At 36.6% G+C, this 21911-nt stretch overlaps 1 protein-coding gene across 4 annotated transcripts in view; it reads left to right on the forward strand.

The window, feature by feature from the left end:
- The window catches only part of USH2A (usherin), a 372328-nt gene that overhangs the window by 203539 nt on the left and 146878 nt on the right, over positions 1–21911 (forward strand). For all 4 annotated transcript variants that reach the window (XR_008971850.1, XM_057406464.1, XM_057406465.1 and 1 more), the window contains exon 38: positions 12384–12563. Coding sequence is in view for 3 of the 4 variants with exons in the window: in XM_057406464.1 (XP_057262447.1) it covers positions 12384–12563 (180 nt within the window). In the remaining variant the exon portion in view is untranslated. The remainder of the gene's footprint in view (positions 1–12383; positions 12564–21911) is intronic.

The raw sequence follows: 21911 nt of genomic DNA on the forward strand, positions 1-21911 counted from the left end.
TCCAGAGAGCTGACTTTCGCCTGCTTAGGACACTGATTGATGGACTCCCTTGGGAAACAGGACAAAGGGGCCCAGGAAGGCTGGTCACACTTCAGGAATAAAATCTTCAAGGCACAGGAGCAGACATTCCCTACGTGCCAAAAAACAAATCGGTGGGGAAGAGACCTGCCTGGCTGAACAGGGAGATAGTGCTGGAACTCAGAAAAAAAGAGAATCTATCACCTGTGGAAGAAGGGACTATTGCCTGGTGAGGAGTACAGGGATGTTGTAGAGAGAAAGTTAGAAAGGCGAAGCCACAGCTGGAACTAAATCTGGCCTCTGCCATAAAAGATAATAAAAAATTCTTTTACAAATATATGAGCAATAAAAGGAAGGACAAAGAAGAACCTCCATCCTTTACTGGATGCCAGGGGAAGCCTAGTGACCAAGGATGGGGAAAAGGCTGAGGTACTTAATGCCACCTTTGCCTCAGGCTTTAATAGTCAGACCAGCATCCTCCAAGTGCTCAGTCGCCTGAGCTGGATGACAGAGATAAGGAGCTGATTTAAATGCCTGTAATCCAGGATGAAGTGGTTAGTGACCTCCTGCTCCACTTCGACACACACAAGTCTATGGGGCCAGATGGGTTCCACACAAGAGGGCTGAAGGCACTGACAGAGGAGCTCGCCAAGCCACTCCATCACTTATCAGCAGTCCTTTGAAAGTACTTGTTAAAATACAGGAAGGAGCTTTGTTGAGTCTGTTTCACCATTCTGATCCACATATGCACGTTTTCCAAAAGAGTATTTGTTCCCAGCAAACTGCATATAGGGATCAAATATGATTTTAGAAACTGAGGGCTCTGTCCCGGTTCTGCAGTGCTCAGGCAACATGTTTTTTCCTGCAAAGGCAAGTTGCTCTGCCTCAAGTCATTTAAATCCTGGTTTATCTGTGGAAGAAGCCTTAAAGAGGAATTTGTTTTGCAAATGGTTAAGCCAGGGCGTGAAAAACTTGTATTACCAGACCACAAACAGCTTTTCTCTCTTAAAGCAGAATTGAAGTTCTTATAATTATCTGATATTCTTCCAGTTCTCAGAGGACTTGAGGGGGATAGAAAGGTGACAGAACCAGACCTATTTCCTTCAAGTAGTTTCCTCATTCAGCCCCATTTACCCTCAGGGTGCTTTAGATTATGTACAGGGTCCTTTTTAATTGCATCTGGATATCTGAAATTAAGTTCTTGTACAGGAAGAATCAGGTATTGCCTCTTTTCCAGAGCAGATAGTTGGAGGAAATTCTTATCTTCCTACCTGTGTCAGATGACTGCATTAGCACAAAACCCGAATCCAAATCTGTAGTCCCCTGGATGTTGTGGTGCATTTGAATGCAAGTTTGACATAAAGAGAATCCTTAATTAACTATATGCCCTTAGGGAGTTTCACAACACGAAGTTGCAGGCTTGTACTCAGAACTCTTTGTTGCTCATGAATGTAGAAGGCAGTGTAAGTTATTTTTAGTTTGGTTTGTTTTTTTTTTTACTTGTAGCTTCTGTTGTTGACGTATCATCCCACCCACTGTTCTTACTTTTCAGCAGTGTAGTTCATCTGTTATTTTTTGTAAAGGGAAAACTATTCGTCTGGTAACTGCTTATTTAGAGATGCTGTACCAGAAAGCTTCCTTGCAGCCTACTCATTCTCTTGGCAAACTGCAGAATGCTGTCAGCAGAAGGCAACATTTTCTAGTAAAAACAAAAAAACCCAGCTGCTACATCTATAAACAAGTTGTCTTTTGCATATATACATTAGAATGTTGTTCATCTAAGCTTTTTAGTTTAATATTTACGATCTCTGTAAATAAATAGATGGAAACACAGATCATCTATTAATTTGGCTTCTATTAGAAGGTTCGTCTTACAATTGTGATTGAGCACAGTGCTTTCAGTACACTCTTCAATCAGAATTCAAATATGTTAAGCATCAAGCTAGCGCATACAAGCAATGCCTGCTGGCGGAAGACATGCCACCTGCATATGCCAGCAGAAGTGGGGAGAGGAATACTGAAGCACCTTAAAGTTCCTAGCCCATTTTGTGTTGAAGGGTAGAGAATGGAGAATGAAAATTCTGTGAGATGTTTTTTCAAAGCTGCAGAAGAAGGGGTGTTTTACATTTAGATCTGACAATTTAAAAAGAACAATTTTTGACAATTAAACATGTTTCAGAAATTACTAAAACATTTCTGAGAGACTTGTTGGGCCAATTTTCATAATAAATTCCTTTTAGACATGGTAGTATGTATAATTACCTCAAAATACAAATATCCAAGCATAGATTTGAATTTACAGTTGCTTCAACTGAATATGCAGTACCTGACAATGGGTACAAGTTCAAATGTGCTTTAATATTAGCAAGAAAAATTCTCTTTCAAAAATGGCAGTATAGTCGTTCCATAGATGAAATCAAAGCATATGATTTATTTTCAAGACAAGCTATTTCTTAAGAAGGGCTAATTTTTTCCTATTGTTGAGTAGTTCTTAAGCCTTTTCTCTTATGCAGCTGAACATTCAAGAAGCTGGTACCAAAGAAATATGAACACTTTTTCCATAGGAGGTAAATATCAGGACTGTGTTTTCTTCCTGCCTTTAGTCACTTACCAAAGATGTTTATAATGTGATGTGTTCCTCTGCCAGGGACAGACCATTATCTATTAAGGACAGGAAAAGTCATCCCAGCTTCACTCCAGTAGTTTAGGATTGTGCAGTAGCCTTAAGCATTCTCCAACCTGAAGTCCCTAGCAGTAATCCTTGTTTATTTTTTTTAATACACTAGGCACACAAAATTTGGCATTACTAATAAGAAAAATGATCCTTTCTTCAAGAAGCTGGCCTAAGGAGAGTAGAGAGCCTTGATTTTAAAAGAAGGGTCCAAAAGGGCCATTCAAAAGGATTTCAAATATGAGAAATCATGGACATATTAATGATGTTGGTCATTTACCAGTTACCTTTGTAATATATAAAGAAATATTTAATGCATTTCAGTTTGTTGTACACTACCTAAGGTACATTAGTGCCTTAATATTACTGATACTACTGACCCTGAAGCTGCTGAGGTAGTGTTTTCTAGAGCCTCTCTGGAAATATTTTCTGTTATAATTCTCAACCTCTTATTCTTGGATTATTTTTCTTCTGGCCTTGCACCTGAAAACCCCAATACTGTTGTTACAGAGGATCTTCATGGGAGCCACTGTGACACTGTGAGAACTGCCTCTCACCACAACATCTTTACTTTCCAAAACCTAGTACACAACAAAGTTGATAATACAGATTTAAATGCTTGATATGTATTATCCATTAATACACATACACAGATGTTTAGTGAACAGTGTGCAATGCTTGCACTGTGTTCACATACTCCACACAGCACACATGGCATCATAAATGGGAACAACAGGGAGCTTGAGCAGTTCCCAATGGAAAGTATATAGTGGCAGAGAGACAGCATGGCAAGAGTCATCCCCACTGTGAGCAACAGCATTGGCATATTCATCATGGTCACCTGCACCAGAGAGATCCCCTCCCTGCTCCCAAAGTAAGGTGGTTTTGTGGAAACCCTTAGCTGCTTTTCGAAGTCAAGTTTTTATCTTTTCAGTTTTCATATTTTATCCCATTCCTCACCCATTTAATGTGTCTGTCTCCTTAGTTTTAGCTACCAACCTCAGTAATAAAACTCAATAATCCTTAAAGGTATTTGAAGGGGGGGGGGGGGAGGGGTGGGAAGAGGACGGGTGATCCATTTTTGAACAGTCGTATTTTAGAGAAGGACTTAGAAGCATTTTGGCACTCAGTAATATGCCATTTAAAGTTTTATTTGAATGGCTAGAAAACTCAGTTTTGCATGCACTTTTGGATGATTATTTGAACTATCATGATCTCCTTCAGTACCAGATATGCTTTTCTTGGTTGACAGTCTCTCTCCATTTTCTACGTTGGACGGTTTCTTTGTTGAAGACTAGCATCAGACTGCAGATAGTGTTTTAATTGATCTTCTGCATCTCTGTTCACATAGTTACATTTTTGTTACATATACACTGGTGTGTTTTTATATTGTACTGTGTGATAGTTTTGATGTTACAAAGCAGAATGTAAGGCTGAACCCTATTTCTGTGAGGAATGTATAATCAGTTCTTTAGAGGCTGAAATTCCTAGTGACTGCCAATAGCAGGATAGTCTCTAAGACTATTCCTGCTCCCTTGGAATGGTCTAGGGAATAACAGCAATCTTCTGGAGATGGCACTGGTAAACAGTATTGAGTAAAAAGGAATTTGCCAATCAGTTCTCCTATGAAAACGGTCTTTTAGTTAATGAATGTCTTCCAGAGTTTTTAACCCATCCAAAGGCTGAGGAGGCTGCACTGACAGTCCTTAGGTATCTAAGGTAAATCCTAAAGGCAGAAAACAATTTATGGCCTTGGACACAAAATGATTAGTATCAACAATATAAATACATGACATGCAAATATATGTAATCTGACTATAGAGCTTGCACAGATGAAGAAATTGCATTTGGGTTCTTGTCTGTTGGTTTTGAACAAATATGCTTCTCTAGAGACTAACGTAAACACCACGTGTGTTCTCAGGTAGAGAAAGCACAATGAAAATTGGAATTTGACAGGCTTTAATGAAGGTTTTATTTGAACTGTACTAGGGGAGATCAAATAGATTTTGACTAGGTAACTTTCTAGTGTTGTACCAGAAAGATCAAGATACTATGACTGATCATCCTCTATAAAAGATGATTGTGTGCAGTTGATAAGGGTCGTTTGTGTTACTCTACCAGGTTTTAACCTAAATAGGCTAGAGGGAGCTGCTCTATAAATAAATACAACACTCACCTGTGTGATTCTGTGGTTCTTTCAATCTACAAGTGCATTTATGATGCCTCATGTAAGGTGACTGGAAAACCCAAAATAATGCCTTATGTCAAATAAAAATCCTAGATCAAGTCTAGAGCTTCATTCCTTCCAGAGTATTACAACTAAGTGTAATGGTATTTGACAGTATTGAATTTTTTTATATGACTTCTTTCCGCTAACTCAGCATTTTGAAAAAAAATGAAGTGTTCTCCCTTTGTGATTGAAAGGGTTAAATAGTACCAATTCATTGCCACCCACAAAAGGATTTATTTTGTTCTCATAAATCAGTTTTATTTCACATTTTTATTATTCCCTTGGGTCAGCTGGTCCAATTGAAATCAATACAAGTGCAAGTGACACAATCAATCTAGATATTTGATTATGGATTTGAGACTCCCAGTTCTGCTTTGTATGTTTAGCTAGTCTCTTTCTGATAGTGTCCCTGGAGAATGGAAAATTCTTATTGGCATCCATGAATTATGGGCATAGATTCAGAAACCAGATACTGTGATAATCTCTATTTATGTACTACTGCAGCTAGGGAATGTTCTACTCATGGAAAAACAAACTTGAAGATTTTTAAAGCTAATTGTTTATGCCTTTTTTTCTTAAGTGTGTAAAATCGCTTGTGAAACAAACTTTATAAAATCTTATCTATCATTTGTCTATAAAACTCCTCAAACAAAATGGATGAAATCAATAATTATATGCTCAGTCATCAACTTACCAGCACAAGTACACCTAACATTTCTTCTATTTGATGCTTTCTGATCATTGCCAGACAATGTGATGTTATGTCACTTGGGTATTCATGCTGGCATAAGAGTACTTGCTGACTGGAAGCCTGTGAGAAATCCCCATAAGTTGGTTCTACTCATAGAATGCTTTGCTGAGTTGTGTGGCCTCACTCTGTTTTTCATTTCTTTAGGTCATGGACTGAGTTCTTGTAGTGTGTTGCTGCAACACTTGAAGTGCAGTGTTCAGAGGGGTCCAGGACTTGATGCCCCTTGGTACTGTTGCAGCAAAGTGAGTTAAAATACTGCTTAATATATTTAGAGCAGGGGTTTAACACTACACTGAATACCATGTTTTAACTGGAAGGTCTAAATGAGGCAGATTCAATGAGCAAGGCTCATTGTACATTTTTTATTTTTATGAAAATTCTGTACATCTCAAGACAAAATGTACCAAATTTACAACTGTGAAAAAGCACAGAAGGTTACTTCGCCTGTTTTAAAGTGAGGGAAACTGAGCTGTCAAAGAAACAACTGGAGTAGTACAGTGAGAATGTGCATCTCTGAGCTTTCAGATTTTTGCTGTATGTGGCTATAGTATGTTGCCATCATGTTCTTTAATTATTTTCTGGTTTTCAGTCTTAAAGCTAAAGGCTGATTTAATTACCAGGGAAAGAAGTGAAGTTTTTCAATGATGGTAATGTGAACTGTTCCTTATTGACAGTAATATTAATATTTTGGATTCATAGTTTTTGAGTTTGCTTCAGTGCTTTTAAATTACCCATCTTGCCTCATACAGCAACTCTCTCTAGCCCATGAGAATGAAGGGTTCCTGCGATAAGAGAATCTTTAAGTCTTTGACTCAGTCTGATGGACTGAGAGCAGAGGAGGAAATAGTGCTTCAGGAGACTGAGCTGCAGAATTGTCGTTGTACTCATCTGAAAGAACAAACACCAAAAGCAAAGCCCTGAAACAGAACAAAACCACTACAAAGTACAACCCTCCTGCCCCAAACACTGTTGGAAAGAGTGTTTTTGCCTCAAAGCACAGAAACCACTTCCCAAGATCAGTATAGCAATTGAGATGACAATTGGAGAACAGTTCCTTATTACAGTTCTTAGGAAAAAAGTCACCGGTAATGATAAGGAAAGATTTTCAGCCATGTTTTATTGGGATAATTGAACTAATGGAAGCTCATGTTGTTTCTTTTGAATGCTGCTCTGGAAAGAGTGGGAAAGGGAGAGAGGGAGAGAAGAAAAATCTTAGCTGGGAGGGAAGGAGTAGCTTATGTGGAAGTTAACAAAGCTGAAGAATAGGTAAGAAAAGAAGGCAGAAAGCAGCCCAGGGACAGAAACTGGGGGACAATGAGGGTGGGGTATGGGGAAAAGGAGTGAAAAAGTGAACTCTTGTTTCATTTTTATTTTGCTCTTCTGACATTAACTTCTGTGGCTAATGTTTAACCTCTGTATGCTTACACACGTATAAAGCAGGCATAACAATAATTGTGTTTGTGCTAGTTTACTAAGTAATCTTTGTTTAATTCTTTAGATTCTTATATGTACTTGTCGTTGATGTGAATTTTTGCTACCTTTATTCTTTCTGTAGTATTCTAAAGTAGTAATAGTTCTGTTTCTACCTGTCTGAATATTATGGAGCAACATGCTTTTTAATGTAAAAGATGTTATCAGGGCCTGTATATACATAATGGAAGCACTATAGATTGGTAATATTATTTTAGAGCGTGGCACAGAGCCTTACAGTCACTCAAAAAATACCTTTGGCATGTAGTAGCACATAATATGTAGTGTACTTTTGTGATAGAACTCTTGGCGTTATCTTGAAATAGTGATAGTAAAAGAAAATGATAGCTCATTAAACATTTGTGATGATAAGACTCAAGTGTTTAATGCTTTTTTACCTTTTTTACCTGTTTTTACCTTTTAGGTGTAAATTTCTCCGCATTTCACAAACTACAGTCCTGTAATATTGTTTAAATTCAGACAAATCTGGGGGCAAGACATCAGTCAGCCAATTTTTAGGACACCTCAGATATAAAGAGGTAGAAATCTATTTTACTATGGTGGCTCAGTTTTTGAAGTGCCATAGGAATACCAATAGAGAAGTATAAGGAAGTTCTGTATGACAGCTAGCTTTTCATGATTAGGTAAAGAAAAGCCCACAGTAATATTTTTCACAAGCACAGCCTCCTTGCTGCCTGAAGTCAAAAGTATAGTTCTGTCAGTGGGTTTGTGATACTGACACATTAGACTGCTTATGTTTAAATTTATTACTTAATAGTCACAAATGCGGTGGTAGTAATAGAAGCATTTGGTATTTGCCTACATATATGAAACATACAGTTTTTCTGCTTGATATGTAAAAAAGAAACATCTTTCCTTAAAACCCATCAAGACAGAGTACCTTTGAATGTGTCAAATTCTGGGGAAAAATGCCTAGTTTTTGAATGTGAGATGAATGTGTTTAGCTTGTATGATTTCTTTTCCCCATTGCAGTCTTTGTCATGAAAATAGTTCCATGTTGTACCATTTCCCGCACTCCTGACAACCTTTGTCACATGAATAAGATATCAGAACACTAATGACTAATATACAGGATTCTGTGTCTGCTGATACTATACTGTACTTCTGTGACCTTTTCAATATTATGTATTCTGATTGGCTGTCCATTTCACCTCTTTCCCACAAGTTAATAAGGCTGTAAAAAGGAGAGGACTTGAAATCACCAGCCAGTCAAATTACAGAATATTGAAAAGGTCAGAGCAGTATAGCACACATGAAAAAATTAGGGAATATATGAGGCATTAAAATTCTTGTGACAATGATTATAACAAGAATGGAAAAGGGATACCTGTTTCTGTTATTTCAATCTAGTGAACCCCATAGGATGATGAGCCCAGGACAGCAGTAATTTGCGCACCACCAACCCACAGGAGCTTTATTCACCTGTTTACAGGTGTAGTAACAGGAATGCACAGCTGCTTGGGAGCCCCTTTCAGAGGGTCCACCCGAAACCATAGTGAACCTTCAAACACAAATATTCATCAGCTAGAGTGCTGTGTGAATCTTAGCACTTTTAAACAATGTATATTCGTATATCTTTTTTTGCATGAGCATGTTATATTACTTGACTTTGTTTCAGGTATGCTTGTTTTTTAAGTATGGATATGGGTGTTCTTTAGCTGTAATTTCTTCATTTGGATGTTTTCCTGAAACACTGAGATGCTTTGATCTGGTATAAACTACGAATAAACTGGTGTTTCTCAAATACCAGACCTAGACAAAGAGATCCCTCAGAAACACCGGGGGAAATAAGGATTCTAGGTGCAGAAATACTGAAAGATGCATGGGGCAGCCTTTTACGTCTGCAAAGGCTTTAGTCTTTTTTTGTGAGGTTATAGGAGACAGTGGCTCTGAGCATCTTTCCATCTGAACTTATCTTTTGCTGCTGGAGTATCTCAGTCTTGAAGGACATGGTAAGCCAGTTCTGGGAGTCTGATTTCTGCTTCCTTAGGTTGTTAGGTTAAGTCCTGGTTAGATTGCTCACATTAGCTGTGTCTTGAGGGGATCTTGGTTGTTGGAGTGCTAGTGACTGTTCATGGCAGGAGTTACAAGAAAGAAATGTGCAGGAGCAAGGAGGTATGCTGGTAGAAACTACTTTTCTGAAGCAAAACAATGCCTCTGAGTGTCTGAGGCAGCTGCTGTTTAGATCTGTGGCAGAATTGCTGGTAGTTTGCAGTGGGACCTATGAGTGGGATGGAGAGGAAAACACATATGAAAAATGGAAGAGAGGTTTCGTGGACTTCTCTCACAAATAGGGTCCACACTGAAGCAGTCTAGGCAGGAATGACACAGAGTGATACAACAGGGTTATTGCTGTATCACTTTCTGTCAGGCTGAACCTGTGTGTCTGCATTTTCCAGCCCACTGGAAGCAAAGTTCAGGCAGTGAGAAGTGGCAAAGCTTCATATTGCATCTCATCCCATCAGACCTGCATTTTAAAAAAGTTCCTCTAATACTATACATGCCAGTAGCAGTAAGTTACTTGGCTGGGAACTGGGATAAAATCCCTTTTGTCTGTGTAAAATTCAAGTTAGGAAACTTGTGAGTACTCCTCAGCTTTTTATTAGAAGCAATGAAACATTTTGAACTGATATGTTGTCTATCTCATTGTGAATTTGCAAGTTCATTTTTGACCTGAATAAAATGGTTATGTAATTACATACTTCTCCTAATTATTGAGTAATTATATACTTCTTATAATTGCCAAGTAATCACTCTGCTATAACTAGAATGTAATGTTACAACTAATTGTATAATTACTGTATATTAATGTTGTTATTCAGGCAACTTGGAATAGAGTGTTATCCTTTTAATTCTTTTCCTGTTACTCAAAACTGTATTTTTGAAAAGACGATATAGTTAGCCACTGGAAGAAAGACTAATAGTGAAATAAAAATATCAGCAGAGGAAGTACACACTTTCATTCTGGGCTCAGGTGGATAAGAGTAAATATTAACATGTTAAGACTGTACCGTTGATAGAAAAAGTTTAATTTTCTCAGGAGTTGAGCACATAAATTGCTGTTAGGGACTCTTTTATGCTTGAGGTTTGTATTGATCTCATGTGCCTTGATCTGTCAACACCGGATTTTTAATCTTTCCTTCGCATTATAGGTGAAACATTTAAGAAATACACCTCTTTTCACAGCCAGCCAAGTCCTTAAGGACCTTCAGAATCTATGTCAGTTGACCATTTCTAATGGCTTTCTTGTTGTTAACAAAACAATGGGTGCACATGTTGTTGGGTGTGCTTCACAAATAATGTGTCATGGTCTGCCTGGAGGTGCACAGAAAAACTGTGATAATGGGGAAAATGTGCTTTGCTGGATTGTTTCTACTCACAAATCTCACATAGGGACAGTTTCACAAATGTGCAGAAGGAGGGTTTGATATACAATTTAAGAGCTAAGATCAGGTAATGCAGAGACATGTTTATATTGTTGGCTGGGGACATAAGAGTAATCCTAGACAAAATAACTCTGCTTCTGCAGAATTGGTATGTCTGTATGTGGAATGTGTAAAACATGGTGGTTGTTCTTGCATGATAAGAAGCTTTGCCTCCATTGATGTTTATAAAATGGAGTCTCTCAGGCTAATGTAAAATTCAGTGAAAACCAGAAAAAATCCATCAGTTTTCATGATGTCATTCTACATTCACACTACTGTTGTTGTTCAGGCAATCTGGTAGTATGGCATGGTGTAATCCAAGTAGAATTTGAGCAACGAGAAACTAGACTACAAGGCAGATTTATAAAGCTATCCCCCTCCCCAAAACCTCAGAAAGTAAATTTTCCATCTTCCACAAGAAGAATAAGTGAAAACACCCTTTATGCATCAATATGAGCATCACAATAATGGAATAGCTTGATCCTGTACCATAAGTGAATCACAGTTTTTTTATAGGAATCCTTAAATTAGAAGAAAGTCCAGGTCACTCACCCATGGTAAAATGTAATTTAAGCATGACTGAAATATACTGCATATGCACGTTAGTGCACTTCATAGAAATATGGACTATTTGAAAAACTGTTTCAGATTTAAAAGTATTTCTGTTTTAATAGTTCATTTGAAACTTGCAGAAGAATGAGTAAACCCAATGAATTTCAGCTAAAAAATAATTAAAAGAGAGTTTATAAGGTGGGGTTTTTTTTAAGTCTTATTTAGATTTTGTAGAGGACTCAGATGTGAATATTTAATCTTCTGCCCATGACAATGCCTTAATTAATTTAAGATATTATTAATAGTTATATTCTGTTTAATCTTATCCTCATACCAGTGGTCTCAGACTTGTGTGATTCTGTTGTTGTTTGTAATGCAAAATTTCCATCAGTTTCAATGTGAGAGCTCTCCATGGCATGGTGGATAATAGTAATAATATTAGCCATTAATAGAGCATTTAATATGTTCAAAATATTGGGTAATCTTGCAGCTTTATTCTCAGATGCATGAGTGAAATCTTCATCAAGTCAAAAAAGGTTGTTACTTGACATACATTTTACTATTATTATTTTCCAGTCTTACTGATCAGTATTTTGGAAAGGTTTTTGTTGTGGTGCTTATTTTTGTAGGGTAAAATATTGTCTTATCTTGAGTTTGAGATCTTCAGAGTTGTAAAGGACATGTTGTTTGCTGTGGTGTCCTCTGTTAATGTCAGCTGATAACTGAATACTTCACATCCTTGTTTTATCATTGAGAGGATTGCAGGCCATGCTGGAAAGTATGTGTGTCTTACTGAAGATGACTAATTCTTATGTAAGCAATTAGCTTGTAACTCCTAAGGTAAGCAATTTTCTAGTGAATTCAACAGGTTTTACTAGTCATTCTTAGGCATAAGAGTTAACCTTAATGTTTTGAATTTGTAATTATCACAAACTGTTCTAAATATGAGTAATTTCTGAAATCTGACTTCTGTTTGCAGTATATAGCAGTCAGCTTTGCAATTTTATGGTTGATTAATTTAGTTTCCAAGAAGTTTTACAAGTACCATAAACTGTTGGCAAAAGAAGGAGAAATTGGTGAATAATATGCTTTCTTCCAAATAGGACTTTTTATTTTGGCATTTATGGTATCAATGGCAACTTTTAATTTAACTACAAATAAGACTTAGTTCATAAAGACAATGAATTGTAGCAGTTACAAGGTCTAATATTTTTTCTCCCTGTACCCCTTCTTTTTCCCTAACAGTTGATGCTAATTATTCTATTGTAAATGGTACTCGGATGTTATTCAGCAGCAACAAATCCCATGTATGGGTGCCCATTAAAGGACTGATTCCGTTTTCTAACTACACAGTACAAGTGAATGCTTCCAACCGCCAGGGCAGCTTGATAAGTGATGCTATAACAGTAGTCATGCCTCCAGGAGGTAAGTATGAAAAAGTGCTTTTTCTCTGCATGTAACAATTACCAAATAATCTGCTGAGCAAAACATTTATGTATTATTGCAAGTGAAGAATGGAATTTCAGAAGAATATGCTTTTATTAGTAGTTCTTAGTAACAAAATTGTTCTTTTCACCTTCTAGTTTGTCACATTCTTAGTTTAAGAGCTAGAGAATGAAAACAGGTAGTTGTATTGTTAACATGTAGTGTAGGTCAGAAGCGCACTATATGCTTCATTCCTTTTGCTGTGAATGGTGCTGTATTCTATCATGGATGGCTAATCTAGTCTAAGAATATAGAAAAGGTCACCTGCATTTTGTAATATGTTTTAGAGCAAAAGTTGCAAGTGCTGACAAAGATCTCTTATTGGATAGATTTAGATCATTTATTTAATAATAAAAGCCATTGGTAAAATATCAAGCCAGAATCCACTAAATGGTGTAGCTGTAAGTCAATTACAATGTGCTGATTTACAGTGAATGAGGAGCCAAGCCACTTTGGATGTTATCTTCATTAAAATTTCAAATAAAAAAGGCTTGAGCAGGTACTCCCTAAACACTGTGCACGATTTATTTTCATTTGTAATCTTTTTTATGAAAGCTTAAATTTATAAGTGATGCATATGTGTTCCTTTTGCATTCTCTTTTCATGGACATCCTAGTGAGTTAGTTTTTGTTGAATAAATGCCAGTGGAAACAATGAATTTGAGGCAATTTTGAATTCTAATGTGAGAGCTCAACTTGATCTTGAGAGTTGTAGCTGCAGCTGATCATCAGGAATAGTGTAGATTGATAGAACGTTTGAAAGTAAAATAAAGAAAAAAGGCAAAGGAAAACAAACAAACAAACAAAATCCCATAAACCTTACATCTTAAAAATACACTTGGAACTGTTTGTTTTTAGATAGATGGGTTGACTTTGGGGCCAAACCAATAGAACAGCTTCTGAGAAGTGAACAAATAAAATGCAGTCTGTATGACACATTACTGAGGAATACAGAAAAGGTAAATTCCCAGAAGATTTTATGCTTTTCTAATCTGATTGCCAAATTACACCTAATATTAACAAATATACATTTTCATATAACAATAAAACTGTTTTACTGCTTTCTTAACACAGAGGAGTTAGATGCTGACATTTCTGATCCCAGTGTCATACTTCAGTTTTGCATGCAGAAATAGCAAAATTTGGTAGTGAAAATTTTACCAAAGGAGAAGGTAAGGGATCTTTATAGATGGGCAAGGATGTGTACAAGTTTATGACAGCCGTTAAGATACACTTTCTTTCATCATTAGATTGTTGTTGATTACAACTAGAAAACTTATAGCTTTGAAATTATCTTCTTTATGACCTTGTGGTAGTTTAAAAGCAATACCTCATTGATTAAATAGGTTTTAGTTCACGCTTCCTTTTAGTTAATGATCTGAAAACATATTATCCTGATTTACACATAAAATCATGCTGAAAAGCATGTGGCATTCAGTAGGATATGTGTGTTTAGTAGAATTAAATTAGCAGTGAGAGTTATTAACGAAATCTTCCATACTATTATCCAGTGGACTGTGATCTGTAGTGAAATGAATAATAAGTGAAGCAGTGCATATGAGAGTACTCTCACTATATGTGTGCACACATGTAGACACACACACATGTATATCTAGGCAAATGTATATTTACCATGATGTTTATGATGATGACTTTTTGGATTACATACAATTCCATTGCATGCTAAATTATGAGTGTAGTGGTAACTTTACACTGGGCTGTATTCAGTGCCTTCACTTACAAACACTTTGTAAATCATTAAACAAAATCTAGATGCTAGTAAAACCAGAAGGAATTTTATTTTCTGTGGAGTATGCTTTATGAAGCTTGTTGGAAGACTGTGTAAGAGAGCGAGTGATAGAGGACAAAAGAGTATTGCATTCTGAAATTATTGCAGGTCACAATTATGATCCAATTTTTTTTTCAACATGCATTTCTTTAGTTTCATTTTGTTTTTACTTCAGAGGCATTGCACATGATAGAAAGCACACCGTATCTTTAACGTTACCTGATTGAATACACCTTCATTTCTCATCAAGCTGATTTGCCACACTTAAAGTCAATGCTTTTTAAAAAAAGTCTCAGAAATAAGGAATTTATTTTATCTTAGCTCTTGAGTAAAATTGCAGTGCAGGTTCAAGTGTTCTTGGAAAGATGAAAAAAAAACCCCACAACAAACTGAATCCTAATGTTAATCCATAAATATGAAGCTTTCTTTTCACCCTTACCCTGTAGTGGTCTGGAGTTACTAATGGGGTTAGGATTTCAACTCTTAATAAGACTTGGTGCATTAGTGTTTTGTATGCATGGAATTCAGCATTTAGTTTAATAAGTGGTTGACATTGGTGGTGTCCCTTAATTTGCTTAAATCTAATTGGCTCTTTTATCAGTCAAACCTGTATGGATTGGCAATTGATCAGAAAGGGTCAGCCATGACTGTGCATGTACTTAAATGCTGGAACCACCAGTTAAAGTCACTGTTTCATAATAAGAAGCTGAAACCATGAGAACAAATTATCTTCAGAGTCAGAAGGCAAAAGAAAGCATAGAAGTTTTTCAGGATGTTCAAGTTCAGAACAAAGGCATTATGGAGTATATAAATTTTAAATACTCTGCTTTTTTTGCCTCAAGACTTCAATCTTTTTTTCCAGATGAACTGAAATCTCTGAAACTGTTACATCAAAGAACTGCATAGAAAGCTAAAAGGGATGGAAGAAGCTTAAAAGGGCATAGTTTAAAATGATTAGTGACAGATTTCATACCACATAGAAAGAAGTTAATATTTTTTTAGTTTTATATTTTTTCCAAAAAGAATAAATTTGTTCTATTTATCTTGTCCTAAACTGCTTTGGGAGGAGTTGAAAAAAATAACATACTACCTCATGCTTCACATTAATTTGAGGTTGCCAGCCAGTAAAAAATCTGGAGAATAAATTGTTTTAGAAATAATTGAATTAGGTAAATGAATTGAAATGATACAGGGGATGTAAACCTGCAGAAATCTGGGAAAAAAATCTATATTGAATTCTTGGTTATATATTTTCCTTCTTAGTGAGTGCTATTTCTGGTGTAGTGGCACATAGAAGACCCTGTTAATTTAGGATTTCTTTGTAATAAGAGATGGTAAGCTAGCTGCAGACAAACTGCAGTCACTACAGTTAATAGCTTATACTCCAGTTAAGTCTATTTGTTCACTTCCTTCAACTGCAAGAGCCCTAATATATAAGGGAATAAGAAGTGTGAGTGGAAAGAAAGAAGATAGATTATGTTGGAAAAAGTAGATGTAAAAGAGGTAGCTGAGAGAGACAAGCTGCATATCAGATGGGAAGCAGGAATGTGGAGGCTCAATCACCACCTCTAAAGAACATAAAAGGACTAGATTCCCAAGTAATGACAAGAGATATGAGGCTTGCTGTGGATGGGAAATCTGTATCCCATTGCAGAGTTGTCTTTGTGTAGTTGCTTCTGTTGGGGATTTCAAACCGTTTACCTGGTGCTGACTTAGCTATAGAAAAATCTCCAAGAACTGATATATATTTCCTTTGTAAAGCACAAAAGGGAAGAAACTCTGGAAGAAAATATTTGCCTAAGCAGTGAAGGGTCTCTTTAATCTCTGTCATAATTTATGGAATATGTTTGTTTCTATGCTCTGTCTGTGATTTGCACAACATAGGAATGTCTAGTAAAAATGTCAGATTTTGCCTTGGATTCTTAAGAACCTTCCCTTTGCTGGTCCCTTGTTTCTATATGGGATGCTGCATGGCTCTGACTACAAGCCTGGGCTAGTTTCCAGCAGCAAAAAGTGAGCCTACTTATTTGTGGCTGTCGATGTTTGTACAACATCTACAGAGGATGGAGTCCTGCAACCAGAGGATTTTAGCCACTGTTAGTTTAGGCAGCAACACCTTTGGGACTAGATATTGAACCTGATTGTAGAATCATTGCTCGAATGATGCAAACAATCACATCATACAACTTATATTCACATGTAAAAGTGGTCATGAAAGTTGATCACCGAAGCCAATAGGCCTCCTTAGATGAATGAATATTCAGTAAACAACAAATGGATGCTGTTAGGCCAGAATTATTTAGGAAGAAAAATCAAACCAGAATATGCTTGAGTTTTTCCCTGTGAGACAGGTTTGGTTTTCCATGATGCTCAGTATCACACTAAAAGTCACACTGTAAAACTTGTTTTGAGAGAATTTACTTCAAATTTCAGGTGTTTCTGAGACATTTTTTTAATTTATTCTTGCCTTCTTCCTGTCTGTCTTTTTCCTATAGGCTTAGACTAAAACTCAGCACAATTCTTTATGTTCTATGTCTTCTGTTTCTTTTCCATTTTTCTTTTCCATTCTCTTATGTCACTTCTTGTAAAGTTAGGTTAGTAAAAAAGGGATTTAAAAATGGATAAAAATAAATGAAACTTGGAAGAAAAATAAAAGAAAAGCTTCTCACATCAATCTGTTATATTCGTTGCAAAAAGATATTTAAAACAATTCTGAATTCTCAACAATTTTCGTGATACCTGTATAACTTCAGATTCATATAATCTCTGATTTTGATGAAGAACAGGAAATTTTAAGCAAAATTATGAACAAGTTGTCAGGAGTGAGGTGAGGAGTGTTAACAGAAAGTTCTTCATGAAAAATTGTGACCATATCTTTTCTAGAGGTAGTTTAAGGAGAGACAGCAGGATAGACTAGGGAGAGGAACAGCTTTCCTACATCTCTCGTTAATGACCTAGCTAATTAAAGAGTGTCAGCAGCAAGCTGTGTAAATTGGCCATTTCAGTTCTTTTTGTCCACAAAGATGATATAAGAGGAGGACTGCAAAACTGTGTGTGGAAAACTGGGAGTTGTTCTAATGAAGCAATAATTCTTCTCTAACCTCTGCAATATTGAATTGATTGTCATTTTCATTAGTTCTACTTTCCTCTTCTATTCCCCTCTCCCAGTCTGTTCAGCACATCTTTAAGCTCATACTGAGCCTATTCTTGGTTTTGTGTGGCAAAAGAAGAGAGAAGTAAGTCTCATTCCTGAAAGGTTGTGTCTTCAGACTCCAGCAACAAGAGGCACAGAGGTGTCCACTTTCCTGAATTGCAGCGAGTTGGGGCTCAGCCTAACTCCACAGATCATAAAGGACTGTCTCAAGGTTGCTTTAAATTGGGCCTTAGTATAAGTCCCTACTCATAAAACTGGGGAGTTCCAGAAGACAATGACACTTCAGCTATGATTGCTTCCTTCCCTTTGTCCCTGCACCCTGTCTTTTTGGGGCTAGGCAGATCTCCCAGAGCTAGAGCTATGCTGTTTCCATGCCCGCAACGTACGTCACCTGTATCAGCTCTTAGGTTGCTGTCTGTCTTCTGGAGCTTCATGAAACAGCAAGAAGATCAAAACTGCAATTTTAGTTGCCTTGAAGAACATTGATTTTTTTTTTTTTTCTTGATTGGAGAGTGCCAGATGAGAAAGGAAGAACAGCTTGAAATAGCCAAATAATCATCTATAAGCTGGCAATTAACCTCAATGTGGAGGTCTCACTCCACGTCTTTCCAAAATCTTAGGCTTATCATGAGGTCCAGGCTGTACTTAAAATCTCTTGGAAGAAATCTGTGGTAGAGAATTCATGCTGGAAACTACAGCTTGATTGTACTACTAAAAACCAGAAGACTATATAGTAGTGGGGAATTTAGCAGCAGATAATTATTTAAAATTATGACCTACCAGCATATAAATCTATTTCAGAGCAATTTCAGTTGTACATATAAAAGGACACAATTTAGATGAAGTTTGAAGTTTTTATATAATCTTAACCTTATTCATGGTAGGGATTTTTTTTTTAATTCTTTGTAAATCTGAACCAGTTCAGTACTCCAATTAAATTCAACATTCTTTATGTGACAAATTAGATGGTTCTGTTGAAGGAATTCTACAGTAAAATGACATTGAAATTCCTAGTGAAAACATACAGAAGACATTTGAAAAATCACACCATGATTTTTTTCTTTATAACTGTTTTCCAGATATATGCAAGAATTGGATTACTTTTTATGTTACTTTGCTGTGGTGATTTGCACTGCTTTTCTAAAAAGCTCAATTTATTATATTTATTTTTGACAACTCCTGCCCCTGTAGTTTCCAGAATAAAATGGCATTTTCATTAACTGTCATCAAGGCAACTGTCTGTGGTTTAGTGGCTGTTTTTCAGTTGTTTTTTTTTTTGTTTTGGTCTTTAGTTTTCTGCACTTGAAGCATCTAGACTATGGAAGTCAGCCTTCTTATCATAAAGCATTTTTCCTCCATATAATTAATTATTTGTTCTGGTGGCATTTTATGTTTGATTTTTTCCTAGTAAAATGCTCCTTATTATGCATCATCCCTCATGTTGTCTTTGGGGTAGTTGACTGAGTACCTAAGGAGAAATATACTTCTCTATAAAGACCAAAAGGGAGAGAAAAGGGAAGTTGAGTGAGAATCAGTCATTAGAGTCACAATTTCTCCTCTGGTACCTATATAATGCACAGTTGTCATATGCTACCCTCTTTCTTACAACAAAGCTGACTGTATATGTCTACAGTCCTCAGTGATTCCTGACATTTGACACGCTTTCTTCACTGTGTTTTTCTTTCTGAAAAGAAAGTGTGCAGATGCACACATGCAAATATGTATGCGATTAGTGTATAAATGTTCATGCATGCATGCTGGATTTTTTTGTCTTTTTTTTTTCTGTGGACTTGTATGTAGGTCTTATTCACTCTTCTGACAAAGAAATACTGTGCTCTTCAATTAATTCCAGGTTAGTAAAATAAGAGAGAAAGGGAATTCATGTATTCCATGTTATGGTGGGATACATCCAGTACTGAATTATGTTAATTCTTACTGCTTTTTATACTGACGTACTTACTTTATGATTTTTACAAATCTTTACTAATTCAGCCTTCCAGTAGGCTTCTAAAGTGACTGTGGTTTGTTATTCCTATTTTACATATAGACAGAAAGACAGGCATTGTCTTGGCAAGGGAAAGTAAAAAAGATTTTTATGTTCAGCCTCATGCTGAGAAGTGTAATATACGTGCCAGAAAGTCTGTCAGCCTTCCTTCTTGTCCCTCAGCTTAGACCTGGGGATTGCCTCTTCATGAAGAACGTGACCATAATTAAATGCAATCATTGTATATATAGTAAATACATGAATTTAGGTTGGCTGCTTTTAGATTATCTAAACGGCTCTAACAGAACATGAAGAAAGAAATGAAGTTGAATGAGTAAAGAGATGGCATTCCGTAAAGAAAGAATACTTCTCTATTCTGTTTTAACTTTTACCAAAATTGTGAGTGCTCTTACATCCTAAGAAGCTTGTCTGAGAGGGTTATGCTTAAGAAATTGGTAGTGCTGTCCAAAAAATTCGACAGAAAGCTCCTGATGGTTGTAATCTGAATTAATCAGCTGTAAATTTTCTGTGATGAAGATTTAGCCCTTTCAGTGTTTAAAAATGAACAAAGGAGAGGAGATTTTCCCTTCTTCGTTACCTTTTGTCAAAAGATTGAAGAAAATCTGTATTGTAGAGAATAAATGTTGCCAAAGTATTTCTTTCACCTCAACATAGGGTGAATTGTATGTGCAGACTGGAGTAAATGTTTTGACACATCTCGTGGCATATAAGGCAAAACACAAACAGCCTGGCTTGGGTTTGAATGAAACGTAATGTTGTTACTAAGGCTTTTAATCAATTAGGATGCCCAATTTTGAACAATAAGAGAGTAGCCAAGGCCTTTTCAGTAAAAATACTTGGGAACAGGTTATTTATTCATTGTTGTATATTGACACACTTCCACCATTTGCAGTGAATTTGTGTGTTCTTCACCATTATCAAAGGAAATGAAGCCAAGAGTTAATTCATATAAATGGTTTGTTAAGAGTATCTAGAACATCCTATGTCAATGGGTTGAGTATAAAAGGTTGTGACCCTTTTCCCCTTCTATCAGATAACTCAGTTGTGGATTTCACACAATTATTTCCATGTGTGAATAGGCTTGTCTGAATTGCTTTTTATTCACCTTAAATATTAAAAATTTTGCTTCAGTGGGTAACACCAGATCATATTTCTGTCAATTGAAATGCTATTTTTAGTGGGGGACCAATCCATTAAAAGTTAGGGATTTTTGCCACAGTTAGGTGGAACAGAGGTGTCACCTTTCCTATTCTGTCACAGCTCATCTCAGAGCACTGGCCAAAAGAGAGGGATCTGGATTATTCGTTCTAAAATGACTAACAAACATTCTCATCTCCCACTTGCCAGGCAGTGTGCTAATTTTTCGGTTCATAAGCAAGGGAGGCAGACTACTGCCCATCTTTCCTGTTGAAACTACTACAAGGGAGAGGGGAAAAACAGTCTTACCGGGGGAGAAGACAGAGGAGATGCTATGGTAACCCAGGGCTAAAGGCACTTTTCAGGTTGGGGTGAAGCAATGTATATGTCAGCAGCAATGGGGGCAAGAGGAGCAGGTACTGAGTCCTGGGCATTTGTGGATCAGTGCTGATACTCAGCATGAGCATCAGAACATGATCCTATTGCTACTTTCTAATACAGCTTAAGTTATTGGTACTGCAGCTGTTGAACTAGAATGTAACATGAACTGACAGCCATAGCATTGCGGTTGGCAATTGTGAGAAGTGATAAGAATTCTTGTTTACTCTGTAAATGTGATAGTTCAGATTTGTCAGGCTCGGCCTCATGTGTTACATTAAGAGAACAGCATACAGTGTTTTGTTGTTATTTTCCTAATTACAGTAGTTTTATTTCCAGAACTAAATTTTTGATTCTGCTTTTTGCCATTGTGCAGATTACCTCCCTGAGATTTTTGCATGTTGATCAATGGCAGGATTTGGTAATATAGGAAAAAGCACTTCATACCATTAATGATGACAGATACAATTAAATGAACTCTCTGCCATCTCCTTTGATGTACACAGATTTTCCCCATTAATATTGATGGACTTCAGAGTCACAAGCACGTATTGGGAGGGGAGCAAGCCCTTGAATGTTGTATTTTGCTCTTTGTGGAGCTGCCTATATCACTTTGTCTAAATGTAAGGAAAGCTGCTGACAGTTTTTGTATATTAAATTATAACTGAAAACTAAATCAAGGATCAAAGATGCTCTTTGGGAGACATCACTTTACTGGTAGGAAAAATCATTACCTTTTTTTTAACAGTCTCACGTATTTGTACTGTATGCCTTGGAAATACCATTCCCTACAGTTTCTGAATCTTGATGTTTAATTTAACATAAA

Source organism: Pezoporus wallicus, unplaced genomic scaffold (genome assembly GCF_028554395.1).
Source record: "Pezoporus wallicus isolate ANWC-B61680 ecotype Strahan unplaced genomic scaffold, APGP_CSIRO_Pwel_v1 scaffold_2617, whole genome shotgun sequence".
Classification (NCBI taxonomy): Eukaryota; Metazoa; Chordata; class Aves; order Psittaciformes; family Psittacidae; genus Pezoporus; species Pezoporus wallicus.